Raw genomic sequence first — 14,884 nt, forward strand, 5'->3', positions numbered from 1 at the left:
AACATTTCGCCCTAGCAGCACTAGGCAAATCGCGCGCCAGACCTCTATTCGAAGTTGAAGTGTTGTCCTGTCTGAAGATTAAAGTTTAGGGAGAGACGTTACTCAAGTACCCTCGCCAAGCAGTGTCAAAAGTTATGGAGGTCTTGATACCCCCACACGCACGTCCTCAACAGGGTCCGGCCAGGAACACTTCCCTCATTTGCATGGCTAGACTACGGCACAACACACGCCTTCGCCACATGTATCTATACGCTAAGCTCAAACCAGCGCTAAAGATAAGGTCGCATATCAGCTCGAAAATCAGCGTATCCCAAACGTTTTACACCAGACTGGTACTTGATTCTAGCTAGGATGATGACGGCATGCGGCACTGGGTGCTTTCTCCACATCAAGGACTCCGCACTGATAGGTCTCCGCGGATGAGACCGTCAAACCGATGTGCAGTGCGTTTCTCCGCGATCCGCGATTGTGATGGTAAGGAGAATGACGAAGCCCTAGTCGCCCTAAAATAACAGTGCACGAGAGAGGTTTGGCTAGTCAATTGTGGATCGGAAGGTCTCTGTCACCGGTACCCGAGTCGTAAAGATCGAAATTCACTCCTCTCTATTCGGGCACGTTTCTTGCACGTTGCTCTTTCAGCGCCACCTCTGTATTCTTTTCTAAAGGGTTGATAAGTGTGATAATCTTGCTACACTTTGCGATTTCTTTGATACGTCTCGAGTAATATACACCCTCTTGTCTTTTGGCCAAACGACACGATTCTTTCTGTCCATGATGAGCGTCGCTATTGAGAACAAGGCTGGAGTGCCTCTTCCTCCACCCACTGAACACCAACCACAACTCTACGCAGCATCGAAAAGTATTCAACTGCCACCTTCGCCGCCTGAGACGGTAAATGGTGATGACAGCAAATCAAATGCTTCAAACTCGGAACCGGATTTCGCTCTTCCACCACCCACAACCATTCCAACCAAAACATTGGATGTCGACCAGAAAACCCCAGATGCTCACGTACCTCGCGACCCACGGTTGATAAGATTAACGGGAGTGCATCCGTTCAACGTCGAAGCACCTTTGACCGATTTGTTCAACGAAGGCTTCCTCACTAGTCCGGAACTATTCTACGTTCGCAATCACGGAGCTGTGCCAGAAGTACACGACTCCGAATGTTTAGATTGGGAGTTCTCAGTCGAAGGGTAAGTTGAAAGCTTGAGGATCACATAATTACCCCAGGGCTAACATGATCAAAGTCTTGTAGCAAATCCTCTCAAGATAACACTACGGCAATTGCTGGAAGAGTACGAAAATGTGACATATCCCATCACACTAGTCTGTGCTGGTAACAGACGTAAAGAGCAAAATGTTGTAAGGAAGAGCAAGGGATTTTCATGGGGACCAGCTGGTTTATCCACTGCATTGTTCACTGGTGTAGTGATGAAAGACATTATTGAACGCGCAAAGCCTTTGAAGCGCGCAAAGTATGTCTGTATGGAGGGAGCAGATAAGCTAGTAAGTTGACAGGACGTTAAGACAACATTGTGACTAATATCTTTCTTAGCCTAACGGTTATTACGGCACCTCAGTCAAGTTGAACTGGGTGATGGACCCAAACCGAGGAATCATGCTTGCTCATGGTATGAACGGCGAGATGCTGCGACCTGACCATGGCAAGCCGCTTCGAGCAGTCATCCCTGGTCAGATTGGAGGAAGAAGTGTAAAGTGGCTAAAGAAGTTGATCATTACGGCTGAGCCAAGTGACAACTGGTACCACATTTACGACAACCGAGTATTACCGTAAGTACTACATCACCACTCAAGATCCTGTGCTTACGCTCTACAGAACAACCATCGACCCAGACGAGGCTGCAAAGAACCCAAAATGGTGGATGGATGACCGCTACGCCATCTACGACCTGAGTCCTAATTCTGCCATTGCACGTCCCGCGCATGATGAAAAACTTGAAATTAAATCAGCACCCAAGTCCTACAAAGTTGAAGGCTACGCCTACAGTGGCGGTGGACGTCGCATAACTCGATGTGAAGTCTCGCTAGACAAGGGCAAAACGTGGCGCTTGGCCAATATCGACTATGCAGAAGACAAGTACCGTGCCCACGAAGACCGCGAACTTTTCGGCGGCCGTCTCGACATGGACTGGCGAGAAACGAGTTTCTGCTGGTGTTTCTGGAACCTTGACATTGCGATCGCTGAGCTGCAAGAAACTGATGACATTGTCGTCCGCGTTATGGATGAGGCCATGTGCATACAGCCGCGTGACATGTACTGGAGTGTACTCGGTATGATGAACAACCCCTGGTTCAGAATAGTCATCCACAAGGAAGGCGACACGCTCCGCTTTGAGCACCCAACACAACCTGCCTTGATGCCTGGAGGTTGGATGGAGAGGATCAAGAAGGCAGGTGGCAACTTGACGAATGGGTATTGGGGTGAACACATCAATGGGCAGGAGCCAGAGCACGCTGCTATCGAGGACGCTAAGGAGATCAAGATGACAAAAGACGGTGTTGACAAGCAGATATCGATCGACGAACTCAGGAAACACGACAATGCGGAGAATCCTTGGTTCGTCGTCAATGGTGAGGTCTACGATGGAACTGTATTTCTAGAAGGTCATCCCGGTGGCGCGCAAAGTATTGTCAGCGCAGCAGGGCTTGATGCTTCAGACGAGTTCATGGCAATTCGTGAGTCTTCACAATATTCTAATCTCGAACAGGAAACACAACTAACACTCTACAAGACAGCGAGACTGCCAAAGCAATGATGCCAGACTATCACATCGGCAGCCTCGACGAAGCATCCCGCAAAGTCCTAGCCGAAGGCGAACCCGTCAACGAGTCCACCGAGCCCCGACCAGTCTTCCTAGATGCACGCATATGGAACCGGGCCCTACTCCACGCGAAAACCCCAGTATCGTGGGACACCCGCATTTTCACCTTCAAGCTCGACCACGACCAACAAGCCCTCGGCCTCCCCACAGGCCAACACCTAATGATCCGCTTGCGCGACCCCGTGACCCGCGAAGCCATCATCCGCTCCTACACGCCCATTTCGCAAACCTCCAAACTCGGCTTCTGCGACGTGCTAATCAAAGTGTACGCCGACACGCAAGAAAAAGTCGGCGGGAAAATGACCAAAGCGCTCGATGCGATTCCCGTCGGCCATTTTGTGGATTTTAAGGGCCCGATTGGCAAGTTTGAATATCTGGGAAATGGGCGCTGTAGTATCAATGGGAAACAGCGAAGTGTTAAGAAATTATACATGGTCTGTGGAGGAAGTGGCATCACGCCTATTTTCCAGGTCCTGCGCGCTGTTATGCAGGATAAAAACGACCCGACCCATTGCACGGTCCTGAATGGCAACCGTCTGGTAGAAGATATCCTGTGTCGCGAGGACTTGGATGTGTTCGCGAGGGAGAACCCGGAGAGGTGTAAGTTGCTATACACGCTTACTAAGGGACCGGAGGATTGGGAGGGCTTGAGGGGCAGAATTGGGAAGGAGTTGTTGGGGGAGCAGTGTAAGGTCGATGGCGAGGGGAGCAGTTTGGTGTTGATTTGTGGGCCGGAGGCGTTGGAGAAGAGTACGCACAAGGCGCTGAATGAGATGGGGTGGAGGGACGAGGATTTGATGTTCTTCTAGATGGTTATGGGATGTTATACCTGGGGCACTGGAGTTACATATATTTTGGTATGGTATGGGTGTTTGGGGCATTGTTGTGCAGAAAGTATATTGAGCACTTTGGTTTCTCATGAAGAATACGACTAAATTCGACACTTTCAGACCAGTCTTCTGCGTTGGCGTGTTTGTGTCGTCCCTTCAAACCCATACACACCATCACACCTTTCCTACCTCCTTCCCCAACCACTTCTCAAGAACCCACCTCATCAGCCCTCCCTCATCAAACCACCCGGAAGTCCAACCTCTCCCATCCCCATCTCCGTCCCTTCTCGTCGCGATAAGCACCCCTGTCTAGCCTCCTTGGCACCACAAGCGTGTTCGCTTCCTTATCAGTCGCGCTCCCCCTGCTCCCCCTCCCGTCTCGTGTCATCTCCCCTCGGAGAAAAGCAAACGTCTGCTGATATTAATTGTCAAAGCTGTGATTCGGCGCCACCGACTTCAGCCGCATGAGCTGGTGCATCTCCGCAGTTCGCCGCGGGGCACGACCAATTGGTGTTTTGCTTTATCGCTGGGGTAGCGTGGAAAGTATGTTGAGATGCGCATGTGCGGGAGATGTGCGTGTCCACGGAGTTGTTGATGCGAGAATGGATTTGACCTATCATTGATCGGTTTGATGTAGTTCGTGCTTTCTAATTCTTGAACTTGTGAACTCGTGCTCCTTGATTTCTTCACTCTGCATTCTTCTAAGCGATCACTTGGTTGTGATATCGCTTTCTTTTGTTACTGTGCGATCATCATTTACTCCCAAGTGTGTACGCGCCGTACCATACAGTCGAGTACTTCCATAATGGCGGGGACTGAGCCCATTATCACACAGGGCATTGAGCCATCGTCGGGCGAATCGCATTCGCCGCCTGGCGAACGCCATGTCTCAGCAACATGGGGATCAAAAGACGGCAATATTTCCAACGCGGAGTGGAATGACCCAGAGGCGAATAAACTGCCTGAAAAAGTAGCGGAGTTGGAGAAGAAGGGCGAGATCAACCAGGATGGCCAACGGAAAAAGATTGTTGTTGTTGGGCTGGGAATGGTTGGTATTGCGTTCATGTGCGTCCTCAGATGTTGATGTTGATGTTGATGGAGAAGATGGCTGACGATTTACTAGCGAAAAATTAATGAAGTACGATGTAAAGCGGAGAGAATATGATGTTGTGGTGATTGGCGAAGAACCACATTTGGCGTACAACCGCGTTGGTTTAACGAGTTTCTTTCAGCATCGGCTGGTTGAGAACTTGTACCTGAACCCCAAGGAATGGGTAAGCAGATTGGAAGTTTGGCGGCGAAGTGAAAGAAGCTGATATGAGGCAGTATTCATCCATGCCGGAAGGGTCATTGAACTACCATCTCAACACCATGGTAACTGAGATCGACTCGGACAATAAGACGGTTAAGACGTCTTCAGGCGACACCGTTCCATATGACATTCTAGTTCTCGCGACCGGATCAGATGCCTTGCTACCAAGACATACTCCAGGTCACGATGCAAAGGGCGTGTTCGTGTACCGCACCATCGAAGACCTGCAAAATCTCATCGAATTCGCCTCATCTCGAAAAGGCACCACCGGTGCTGTTGTAGGAGGAGGCCTGTTGGGTCTTGAGGCTGCGAAAGCGATGATGGATCTCGAAGACTTTGGTCAAGTGAGACTCATTGAGCGAAACCGATGGGTGCTATCAAGGCAGCTCGATGGCGACGCAGGTGGCATGGTTGTCGAGCAAGTCCGCGCGCTTGGACTTGATGTCATGCTCAGCAAAAGAGTTGGCAAGATCTTGACGACTGAAGAGAACGCTGTGAAGGGTGTTGTCTTCGAAGACGGTGAAGAGATGGAGTGCTCTTGCATATGCTTCGCCATTGGAATTAAATCGCGAGACGAACTGGCGAGAAAGTCTGGCATCAAGTGCGCTGACAGGGGCGGTGGCATCGTTGTCGGATCCGACCTCACGACCTCAAAACCAGACATTTACGCTATTGGCGAGTGTGCAAGCTGGGAGAACCAGACCTTTGGCCTAATCGCACCCGGAGTGGAGCAAGCAGATGTCCTGGCTTTCAACCTCACACAAGCAAAGGCACATGCTCCACGGAAGTTCAAGAGCCCAGATCTGAGCACGAAGCTTAAACTTCTCGGTGTTGAGGTTGCCAGTTTTGGCGACTTCTTTGCAGACAGAGATGGACCGAAGAACATGCCTGGAAGACAGCGAGCTGAGAAGAAAGAGGCTGGAGGCATTAATGGTACGACACCTCGAGACAAGGTCAAGAATTTGACTGATGGCCCAGCTCCTCCACCAGTCAAGGCGCTCACGTACAAGGATCCATTCCAACAAGTTTACAAGAAATACCTCTTTACAATGGACGGAAAGTACTTGCTGGGTGGAATGATGATCGGTGACACCAAGGACTACGTAAAGCTCGTACCAATGGTCAAGAATCAGAAGCCGCTTGATATGCCACCAAGCGAGCTCATTATCGGAGCGTCAAAGGGCGACGACGACGGCTCAGATCTCACTGACGATACGCAAATCTGCTCATGTCACAATGTAACGAAAGGCGATGTAGTCAACTCCGTCAAGGACGGAACATGCAAGAGCATCGGCGACGTCAAATCATGCACAAAAGCCGGAACTGGGTGTGGTGGCTGCATGCCACTCGTTCAAACAATCTTCAACAAGACCATGGCATCTATGGGTAACGAGGTGAAGAACCACGTATGCCCGCACTTTGAACACTCTCGCGCAGACTTGTTCAACATCATCTACGTCAAGGAGCTCAAGGACTTCTCGGCAGTCATGAAAGCTTGTGGAAAGGAGCCTGAGTCACTAGGTTGCGAAGCCTGCAAGCCTACTATTGGATCAATCATTGCATCGCTGTACAACAAACACTTGCTCGACCTGGACAGGAGAGGTCTACAAGAGACGAACGACAGGTTTCTGGCCAACATCCAGCGCAATGGCACATTCTCGGTCGTACCGCGTGTATCAGGTGGCGAGATCACACCGGAGAAGCTCATTGTCATCGGCATGGTGGCGAAGAAGTACAACCTCTACACGAAGATTACTGGTGGACAGCGTATTGACATGTTTGGTGCGAAGAAACACCAACTGCCTGAAATTTGGCAAGAGTTAATCGACGGCGGCATGGAGTCTGGTCACGCGTACGCGAAATCATTACGAACAGTCAAGTCATGTGTGGGAACGACATGGTGCCGCTTCGGTATTGGCGACAGTGTTGGTATGGCTGTGCGTCTGGAGGAGCGATACAAGTCGATCCGTGGACCGCACAAGATCAAGGGCGGAGTGTCAGGCTGCGTTCGCGAGTGTGCTGAGGCGCAGAACAAGGACTTTGGGTTGATCGCAACGGAGAAGGGCTTCAACATTTTCGTCGGTGGTAACGGTGGCGCGAAACCGCGGCACTCAGAACTCCTGGCAAAGGACGTCCCGCCTGATGATGTCGTGCCAATCCTCGATCGCTATCTCTCGTTCTACATCCGCACCGCCGACAAGCTGCAAAGAACCGCGCGATGGATGGAGAACCTACCAGGCGGCATAAAATACCTACAAGAAGTGATCCTTGAAGACAAGCTCGGGATCTGCGCGGATCTCGAAAAGCAAATGGAAGACCTCGTCGGTACCTTCTTCTGCGAATGGACCGAAGTCCTCAAAGACCCTAAGAAGCGCTCCTGGTTCTCCCAATTCGCAAACACATCCGAAACCATCAGCGACACCATCGAGCCCACGCAAGAGCGCGGCCAAGAGCGCCCCAGCTACTGGCCCAAAGACTCCATCACAGAAGACTTCCGCGGCCACAAGTGGTCTGAATTATCATGGCAGCCGCTCGTCAAAGCCGAGGAATTCAAAGATACAGATACGGGCGATAGCAAGGCTATCAAGCGCGGCGACACGCAACTCGCCGTCTTCAAAGTCCGCGGCAAATACTACTGCACGCAGCAAATGTGTCCGCACAAGCGGGCATTCGTGCTCTCAGATGGCCTGCTCGGCGAGGACCTCGCAAGCAACAAACTCTGGGTCTCGTGTCCGTACCACAAGCGCAACTACGAACTCAGCGGCGACAACGCAGGTAAATGCGCAAATGACGAGTCGGTCAACATTGCAGTGTTCCCGATTGAGGAGCGCGGCGATGGGTATTTGTACGTCAAGCTACCGAGTGTGGAGGAGTTGGACAGTGTGTTGGGCACGTCGAAGTTTGTCATCAAGAAGAGCGAGACGGAAGATCCGTTTGTGGCGCTGGATAAGAAGCTGGAGCGGTTGGCGTTGAAGGGCAGGAAGGGGACGCAAGTCTCACATCTGGAAAATGGGCTTGGTGAGAAGGGCAAGGCTGCGATGATTTTGGCAGGGGGCGAGAGGGGTGCTGGCGGGCTGGACTGGTAGACGTGTTTGAAAAGGGCGTTGTTGGATCATATGAGGCGTTCGATTTTGGTGCAGAGATTCCCAGTGTAGTTTGAAATGTGAACACGTACATGTACGACGCTTTTGGACGCTAGATTTCACCCATTGCACTGGGTATGTGATGTAGGGTAGTGTAGCACTTAGTAGCTGAGGTTGTTTGATGATTCTCACGCGTCACGTCGTGGCAGATGGTATGATATTGAGGCGGACGCGCAGTGTCAGGCTGATTACAAATGACTTTTAGTCTGCTAGCACTACGTTCCACAAGGCCGCGAGGTTGGTACCGTTCTAATCCCGGGCTCCATGGCTGCCACGTACTAAGCTGCTGTCCTGATGTTGAGAGTTTATCAGCCGCTATCGGGTATGAGACCCAAGGGTCGAGATCGAGCTCTTGTACCCAATTAGTTGAAGCTTGATTCCGTGGCTTGAGCCAACACTAGCTACACCAGTCGTATTGCCAGCTTTGTATTACAGATTACGACTTACAATTGGAGCATAGCATGTTATGTATGGTTGCTAACGCTCGATCGGAGTTCAGAGCCTCAGGCGACAAGACATGTGCGCAAGTGGGTACAGATGTCCGCTGGCGAGACGCCCCGGGAGCAGTCGAGCAAGGTTGGTTGGTCGTGGCATTTTGCGGTGAAGGCTTACACTTGGGCGCTGGCTTGGACATGTCCTCATAGGTATTTAGAGGTCACCTGCTCATCATAGCTCCATCACATGCTCAATTCTCCGATACTAGATGACTTGAGCTACTTTGTGACTTGAGCTACTTTACAAGACCCAGACAGGGTTGTATTACACGGGAAGCGCGTGGCTCACCGTTCCAGAGATACTCATCGATCGTGTCCTTTGCCCGAACATGGCCCGATTCCAACCTGAGCTTGAGACGTACTCCATAGAGCCTCGTTGAAGCCCAGAAGTCATGCTCAGGATTGTCGACTCAGTGACCGAGGCCACAACACTGAAAAGGTGATGCGAAACAGATGGAAAGTGGCAGGTTCTGTTAACACCTCTTTTCGGCTCGTCGGCTTCGATAGCGTTGATGCGACTTCATCTTATACTATTTTGTAAGCTAGAAGTAGTGTTGCTTCCTGTCTGGCTGATTGTATCATGCATGTACGCGGTTACCAACACGTTACATGATGTCTCGGTCATATTGAGAAAGCTCGTCATTGGCCTTGAATGTTACAGTGCGGCGGGGAACTGGGAGTCTTTGGGAGATGACGTGTTTTGGTAGGTATCTGCTATGCTGCTAACGCTTGTGGTGCCATTGAGGTCCTGTCATCTTGGGAGGTAGCAAACAATTCATGTGCAACGTTCGGCATAGGCCGGACTCACCGGTAAGATTGCACTGCGTTGTACGTAGTGAGGCTGAATACGACCGCAGAGTATATAGAGTGATTATCCTGGTGTAATGAATTAAGCTGTCCTCCAGAAATCAGCATCGCATATCTCACAATTTTGACAGACAAGCAAAGTACCCTTCCTCTCCTTGCTCTCCCAAAGCTTTTCACACTCCAGAACAGACAAGACAGCACTGCGCAGCCATGGTGCGGATCTCCATCGATGGCAAGTTGTTCACCGTCGATAACACAGTAGCGAAATCCTGGCTCCCCAATGCGAACTCTTGGAGCCACATCCGTGGAGATGATATTGTAGACGCCGTCGAGAATAGTCTATCTGCATGCAGCCAAACCAGCATCGCCCCCAGTACCGTTCGGAAAGTCATTAGGGATTTGTTCCAGACCCTCAGCCGTCACCACCATCGCAATGCAGCGAATTTTACCACAGAAACACTCCAATCACTCCTGCACGAAGATAAATACGGCAATCAGCTCTCAGGTCTAAAAGCCAGTCGGTCGCACTTCCTCATCCTCGCCGCTCTCGCTCGCTGCACGCACTCTATCCCACTCGCAATCGCCATTGCCTCATTCCTCTCCAACAACATCCACGATGTAGTGCAATACGAGTCGCACTATTATCTCCGCGAATGGAACCAGGCACTCCACGAGCTCCATGGTGTCTTCCCTGACCCCCACATGCTCCAGCAACTCATCGCCCAACTGACAGGCTGCGGCCGCTCGAGCTGGAGCCCGCACAAATGGTACGACTCAGACGCGACGAAGATGAAAAAGGCTATTGAGGCGGCGCAGTCCTGGCCGAGAATACCATCGCCGAGAATGATAGGTCCGCCGCTGGATTTGGGCCGGCCTTTGTCGGCGCCTGGGTACAGGTGCCCGCGGATCCCGAGCCCGGACTGGCGATTAAATAGATGGTATCGGTCAGCGTGGTCGAGTCCTGTTATGCAGCCAAGGATACCGGATTATTGTGATGATGAGGGGTATGAGGCGCTTGCGGTTGAGCAGGAGTGTCAAGCTGCTGAAATGGACGATATGAATCGACGGCTGAAGAGACTGGAGAATTCTTCTCCTTATTCTTCTAATTATTACTCATATTAACGTCTGGTTCCGGAGGCATAGTACAATTGTTTTGTCTTTGATGAATTAGAAAGAATGTCTTTTGAGCGTTATGTTGGCTTTGGCCAGATTAACGTTATGTTCTTCTTTGAACCAGTGCTTTGTTGCCAGTAGAGTAAATTCAATTCGTTGTATATATTAGTCCGAGTGCGCGTGCGCGATCCTAGTCGGCATGCATATATGCACAACAGGTCTCGTATAGTACGTACCAACATGCCATAGATTGACCATATTCCGCCCATGAGTAGCGCCATACGCCCTGCTAATGCCGCTTGAAGCAATACTATAACCCCAAAATTCCCATCCGAAACCCACGCTCATCGTAGGTAATGTATGACAAGCCAGCAGAACAAGAAGAAGACGACGACTCCAGTGTAGAATATCCACTTGTCTTGCTTGGCTCTGCGCTCGACCATACGTATAGTGTCACCACTGATACCCAGTGTATTTGCTGCACTATACAGCCTTCTTTGCGTGCCTTTGAGCATCTCTCTTTGCTGGCCGAGGTCGCCCAGAACAGTACGTCCTCTATCTAGGAACTCGTCCAGAGTTGGTCAGACGTGTGCTTGAAGAACGTATGCTCGCGAAGCACGTGACCCTCGCGATCATATTCAGGGCCTTGTTGGGCGCCGGCAGAGTACGCATTAGGTCGGTATGGCGCGTTGGGATCGTAAGAGGCAGGCGCGAACGGCGAGTGTGCTGCAGCTGCGCTTGTGTTGGGCAACGAGTATGGGTTTTCGGGTGTGGCAGCGTGATGTGGGCGGCGGCCTAGCAGTTCTGTTCGCGCTTCGATTGTTTGCTAGGATTCGTTAGGACTATTCGCTCTTGCCTTGTTCAGGCGCTCCTGCTGATTGCGCAACTACATACCACGTCCTCGTTTGCGCTCTTGATGCGCTTGAAGCTGGCTCTATATTCATCCAGCTCGTTCCGGAAGTTCTTCAATCGCTCAAATGCCTTTTCCTGCTTCGTCTGGACGGGTTCCTGCTTGGCGAGCTTGCCATAGTCGTCGATGGTGCGCGCAAACGTGGTGAGGGATGCATTGAGCTGTGCTTGAAGATGCGGAGACGGCGCAGCAGAGTCTGCAAACTGGTCTAGGTCTTTGCGTATTGACGTTGACTGTCGCAGGGCGGAGTTGAATAGAGCATTCTATTTGGGGTGTGAGCTGGACCCTTTGGCTGCAGACTGGGGTAACAAACCATACTGGTTATTGCGCGCAAGGGAGGACTTGAGAATCTCCGGGGCTCGTTTGGCGGTGGTCTAGGTCAAGAACACGTCCCCGGAATTCAATGGTTGCTGCAGCCTTGTAGGCGGAATTGTGGTGTATTGAACACATTGCATCATTGTTTAGGTTCAAGCTGATGGCTGCTTAGTCATGCTAGGGTCCCCCGGATGCGGCCATCACACTTCGCCCACTCCTGTCATCGACATCAATGTCCTTTCTTGTCAATCCGTTCTCTCAAGGTTCGCGTGCAGGTGCAGCTTGGTTTTGCGTCGGTTCAGCTTCTTCATTTCCCGATGTCGATGACTCTACGCGAGTTGGCGCGCAACGCGAATGCCTGAACAAGTACATCCCTGGATGCCGAATATTTCATGTACCTCGTGAAGACAGTTCTAAAGCCGTCGAAGTAGCCATTGACGACTGGAAAGACCCAGAAGCTGGAGACTCAAAAGATCAAGTTATGGTCTTCAAGTACAAAGGCAAATTTGTCGCAATCAATCATGTATGTTGCGCCAAAATTAAGTTCAGTCTCGAACAGGGACTTGCCAATGTCTACATGCTTCATGATTTGACCTCGCCGTAGGAGTGTCCACACTCATCCTATCCCCTGTCCAATGGGATCCCATTCGATATTGAGGACTTCGGCGTCGTGCTGAGTTCTGGCATTACTTGTCCCCAGCACGATTGGTCTTTCGATCTCCATACTGGAAATTCAGACCGTGGCAGATATAAGCTCCAAGTGTGGGAGGTTCAACAGCGGCCGGCAGAATCGGAAATCGACGACATGGACGTATGGGTCAGGAGGAAGCAGAAGATTGGATGAGATAAAAGCAGACACTCAAGTCTCTCGTTTGAAAGCTCCATCAAAGAACTTGGCTCCGCAGCCTTCGCATAAAACGCTCCGGAGTACTGCATTTGTATGCAGACTACTTTTGACATGATCTCATACCTCCGGCAGCTCAGAATGGCTGCATGTCATCAGGCAGCTGGGAATCCCAGCGCATGGAGGTTATTTCCAGTGGTGTCCATGAATTCATTGGTTTGTCGACCCGTTGCAATAATCATGTAGTTAGTCGTTCGGAAAGAGGTGGCTTCAAGGTTTCGGTTCCAATAATGTTCAGTTCACGGGGCTTACAAAGGGTGGACATGCTACACTTATTGATCCGAAGGCTAGCTATGCTAGTCCAGATGAAGACCTGAGTGGCTGGGTACTTATACAGTGGGATCAGCATGCCGCATACCGCTACTCCTCTTGAGGATCTCGACACAGCAGCCCATCTACGAAGTAAGCTCGCATGCGCCGCACATTTCATCTCTCACAAGCTTTTCGTCTTTACTCCTAACGTTATCGAATGACCTGCATGTGTTGCACTATGTCAACATCTATTGCGCTGTTATAAACAAAGGCTTCGCTACCAGAAAAGGGCCATCACCGCCTGCTAGTTCTCCACACTACACATGACACTGTCAAATATCGTTCTGCCATCGCTTCAACATGACATCGTTTACCCCATCCAAAAGTGCAATCCCCAAAGAAAAATTGCTCCGCGTAAAGCAAAAGCTCGCTCTCGCAGACATACCATCCGATCGCGACGACTGTGAGCCATGGCTCCACGGTCCACCATCCCGCAATATCAAGAGATTGACGCAGCACTGGGCACACGAGTATGAATGGCGCAAAGCTGAAGCGCAATTTAATGAATAGCCGCAGTTCACAGCTACGGTGAACGTGGATGGTTTCGGGATCTATGATGTTCATTTTGTGCATCGAAAGAGTAAACGAGAAAAGGCGATACCGCTTCTGTTTCTGCATGGATGGCCGGGGTCTTTCATCGAAGTCACCAAGATCTTGCCGGAACTTGTGAAAGGTAGGTACGAGGTGCCGACGTCTCATGCTGTTGCGCCTAGTCTGATTGATTTTGGGCTCTCAAGTGCCAGTGGAAAGGTCAGTGAGCAATATGAGTGCCTTTCGAATGCACTCACGACAATGGCTTGGACTCGCGATACTATAGAAAGGTTTTAACATGGCTCAACATGCCGAAGCATACCATAAAGTCATGCAGGCTCTTGGCTACAACGAATACGGTGTGTCTCAAATTTCGCATCGCGCTTTTGCGTATTTTCTCAAACCTGTCTCACTCATCGTGTATCCCACTGCTGACATGCCCAGTCGTCTAGGGCGGTGATCTCGGCTCCATGGTCGCACGCTTCCTATGCTTCGCCTACCCCAGCGCCGTAAAAACGCGCCATCTAAACAACCGCCTACCAAACGAACCAAGAGAAGCGGCCCGTCCAGAGCTCTTCGCTCGCGTCAAAGCGACGCCGCTTTCCGAAAAAAGAGCTGGCTGGCCTAGCCCGTACCGCACACTTCTTCAAAGAAGAGCACGGCTACCTCCCAACAATCTACGCGCCCCCTCACGATAGGGTACTCCCTGCAAGATAGTCCAACCGGGCTTACCCGCCTGTGTCTACGAGAAAATGCACGCGTGGTCCGGATGACTATGCCTGGACAGACGACGAAATCCTCACATGGATATCTATCTACTATTTCTTGCGCGCTAGGCTGGCTGCGTCCTCGTACATTTAGTGGAGCATGGAACACTGCGATCCGCCTGTCTTCGCTGCGGCGGCGGTGTGGAGCGATGTCCCGCTTGGTGTGAGTAGGTTTGATAAGGAAATTATTCTGATGCCGAAGCTGTGAAATCACACTTTGGGTCCGATTGTCTTTGAAGCGGAACATGACAAGGGCGGACATTTTGCGGCGTATGAGCGGCCTGATGCCATCGTGCAGGATCTGAGAAGTATGTTTGCGAAGAGTGGGGGCGCGTTTGGTGTTGTGGCTGGTAAAGACGGATATTGAAGTTGACTCATCCTCGATAGGAGGAGTCATGAGATGTTGCTTAGCATTGGCTAGACAGTGTGCGGTGGTCTGGATAAGCTTTTCGGCGTCAGCGCGGAGCATTGCGTAACTTTCCACCCTGTGAGGCATCATCCGGGTATTGCTAACCTTAAGTCTTCTCCCGCGACCCAAGATCCTGGATGCATGTCGAAACTACTTACGTCTCAACCGGAATGTGAAATGCCAAAGATCGA

At 51.0% G+C, this 14,884-nt stretch overlaps 10 protein-coding genes across 10 annotated transcripts; 7 read left to right on the top strand and 3 right to left on the bottom strand.

The window, feature by feature from the left end:
* Positions 1 to 1,434: 1,434 nt before the first annotated feature.
* Positions 1,435 to 3,655, top strand: SNOG_06022 (hypothetical protein; the record flags this gene model as incomplete). Its single annotated transcript, XM_001796358.1, has 4 exons — positions 1,435 to 1,509; positions 1,559 to 1,794; positions 1,841 to 2,700; positions 2,733 to 3,655. The coding sequence occupies 4 exons, from the start codon at positions 1,435 to 1,437 to the stop codon at positions 3,653 to 3,655; spliced, it is 2,094 nt and encodes a 697-aa protein (XP_001796410.1).
* Positions 3,656 to 4,481: 826 nt separating this feature from the next.
* Positions 4,482 to 4,760, top strand: SNOG_20064 (hypothetical protein; the record flags this gene model as incomplete). Its single annotated transcript, XM_001796359.1, has 1 exon — positions 4,482 to 4,760. The coding sequence occupies one exon, from the start codon at positions 4,482 to 4,484 to the stop codon at positions 4,758 to 4,760; it is 279 nt and encodes a 92-aa protein (XP_001796411.1).
* Positions 4,761 to 5,024: 264 nt separating this feature from the next.
* SNOG_06023 (hypothetical protein) lies at positions 5,025 to 8,168 on the top strand. Its single transcript, XM_001796360.1, has one exon. It carries the CDS (start codon positions 5,048 to 5,050, stop codon positions 8,072 to 8,074), a length of 3,027 nt encoding a protein of 1,008 aa, XP_001796412.1. The 5' UTR covers positions 5,025 to 5,047; the 3' UTR covers positions 8,075 to 8,168.
* A 1,474-nt stretch (positions 8,169 to 9,642) lies between these two features.
* SNOG_06024 (hypothetical protein) lies at positions 9,643 to 10,367 on the top strand (the record flags this gene model as incomplete). The annotated part of the gene is made up of 2 exons (XM_001796361.1): positions 9,643 to 10,199; positions 10,283 to 10,367. 2 exons carry the CDS (start codon positions 9,643 to 9,645, stop codon positions 10,365 to 10,367), a joined length of 642 nt encoding a protein of 213 aa, XP_001796413.1.
* Positions 10,368 to 10,599: 232 nt separating this feature from the next.
* On the bottom strand, positions 10,600 to 10,814 carry SNOG_06025 (hypothetical protein; the record flags this gene model as incomplete). The annotated part of the gene is made up of 2 exons (XM_001796362.1): positions 10,600 to 10,671; positions 10,782 to 10,814. The coding sequence occupies 2 exons, from the start codon at positions 10,812 to 10,814 to the stop codon at positions 10,600 to 10,602; spliced, it is 105 nt and encodes a 34-aa protein (XP_001796414.1).
* SNOG_06026 (hypothetical protein) lies at positions 10,679 to 11,802 on the bottom strand. Its single transcript, XM_001796363.1, has 3 exons — positions 11,769 to 11,802; positions 11,440 to 11,718; positions 10,679 to 11,371 (listed from the first exon to the last, which is right to left on the bottom strand). Exons 1-3 carry the CDS (start codon positions 11,769 to 11,771, stop codon positions 11,105 to 11,107), a joined length of 549 nt encoding a protein of 182 aa, XP_001796415.1. The 5' UTR covers positions 11,772 to 11,802; the 3' UTR covers positions 10,679 to 11,104.
* A 200-nt stretch (positions 11,803 to 12,002) lies between these two features.
* SNOG_06027 (hypothetical protein) lies at positions 12,003 to 12,614 on the top strand (the record flags this gene model as incomplete). Its single annotated transcript, XM_001796364.1, has 2 exons — positions 12,003 to 12,293; positions 12,375 to 12,614. The coding sequence occupies 2 exons, from the start codon at positions 12,003 to 12,005 to the stop codon at positions 12,612 to 12,614; spliced, it is 531 nt and encodes a 176-aa protein (XP_001796416.1).
* A 407-nt stretch (positions 12,615 to 13,021) lies between these two features.
* On the top strand, positions 13,022 to 13,496 carry SNOG_06028 (hypothetical protein; the record flags this gene model as incomplete). The annotated part of the gene is made up of 2 exons (XM_001796365.1): positions 13,022 to 13,076; positions 13,366 to 13,496. 2 exons carry the CDS (start codon positions 13,022 to 13,024, stop codon positions 13,494 to 13,496), a joined length of 186 nt encoding a protein of 61 aa, XP_001796417.1.
* Positions 13,497 to 13,815: 319 nt separating this feature from the next.
* Positions 13,816 to 14,234, top strand: SNOG_06029 (hypothetical protein; the record flags this gene model as incomplete). Its single annotated transcript, XM_001796366.1, has 2 exons — positions 13,816 to 13,876; positions 14,071 to 14,234. The coding sequence occupies 2 exons, from the start codon at positions 13,816 to 13,818 to the stop codon at positions 14,232 to 14,234; spliced, it is 225 nt and encodes a 74-aa protein (XP_001796418.1).
* A 115-nt stretch (positions 14,235 to 14,349) lies between these two features.
* Positions 14,350 to 14,753, bottom strand: SNOG_06030 (hypothetical protein; the record flags this gene model as incomplete). Its single annotated transcript, XM_001796367.1, has 2 exons — positions 14,350 to 14,441; positions 14,501 to 14,753. The coding sequence occupies 2 exons, from the start codon at positions 14,751 to 14,753 to the stop codon at positions 14,350 to 14,352; spliced, it is 345 nt and encodes a 114-aa protein (XP_001796419.1).
* Between the last annotated feature and the right edge of the window lie 131 nt (positions 14,754 to 14,884).

Source organism: Parastagonospora nodorum (genome assembly GCF_000146915.1).
Source record: "Parastagonospora nodorum SN15 chromosome Unknown scaffold_8, whole genome shotgun sequence".
Taxonomy (NCBI): domain Eukaryota; kingdom Fungi; phylum Ascomycota; class Dothideomycetes; order Pleosporales; family Phaeosphaeriaceae; genus Parastagonospora; species Parastagonospora nodorum.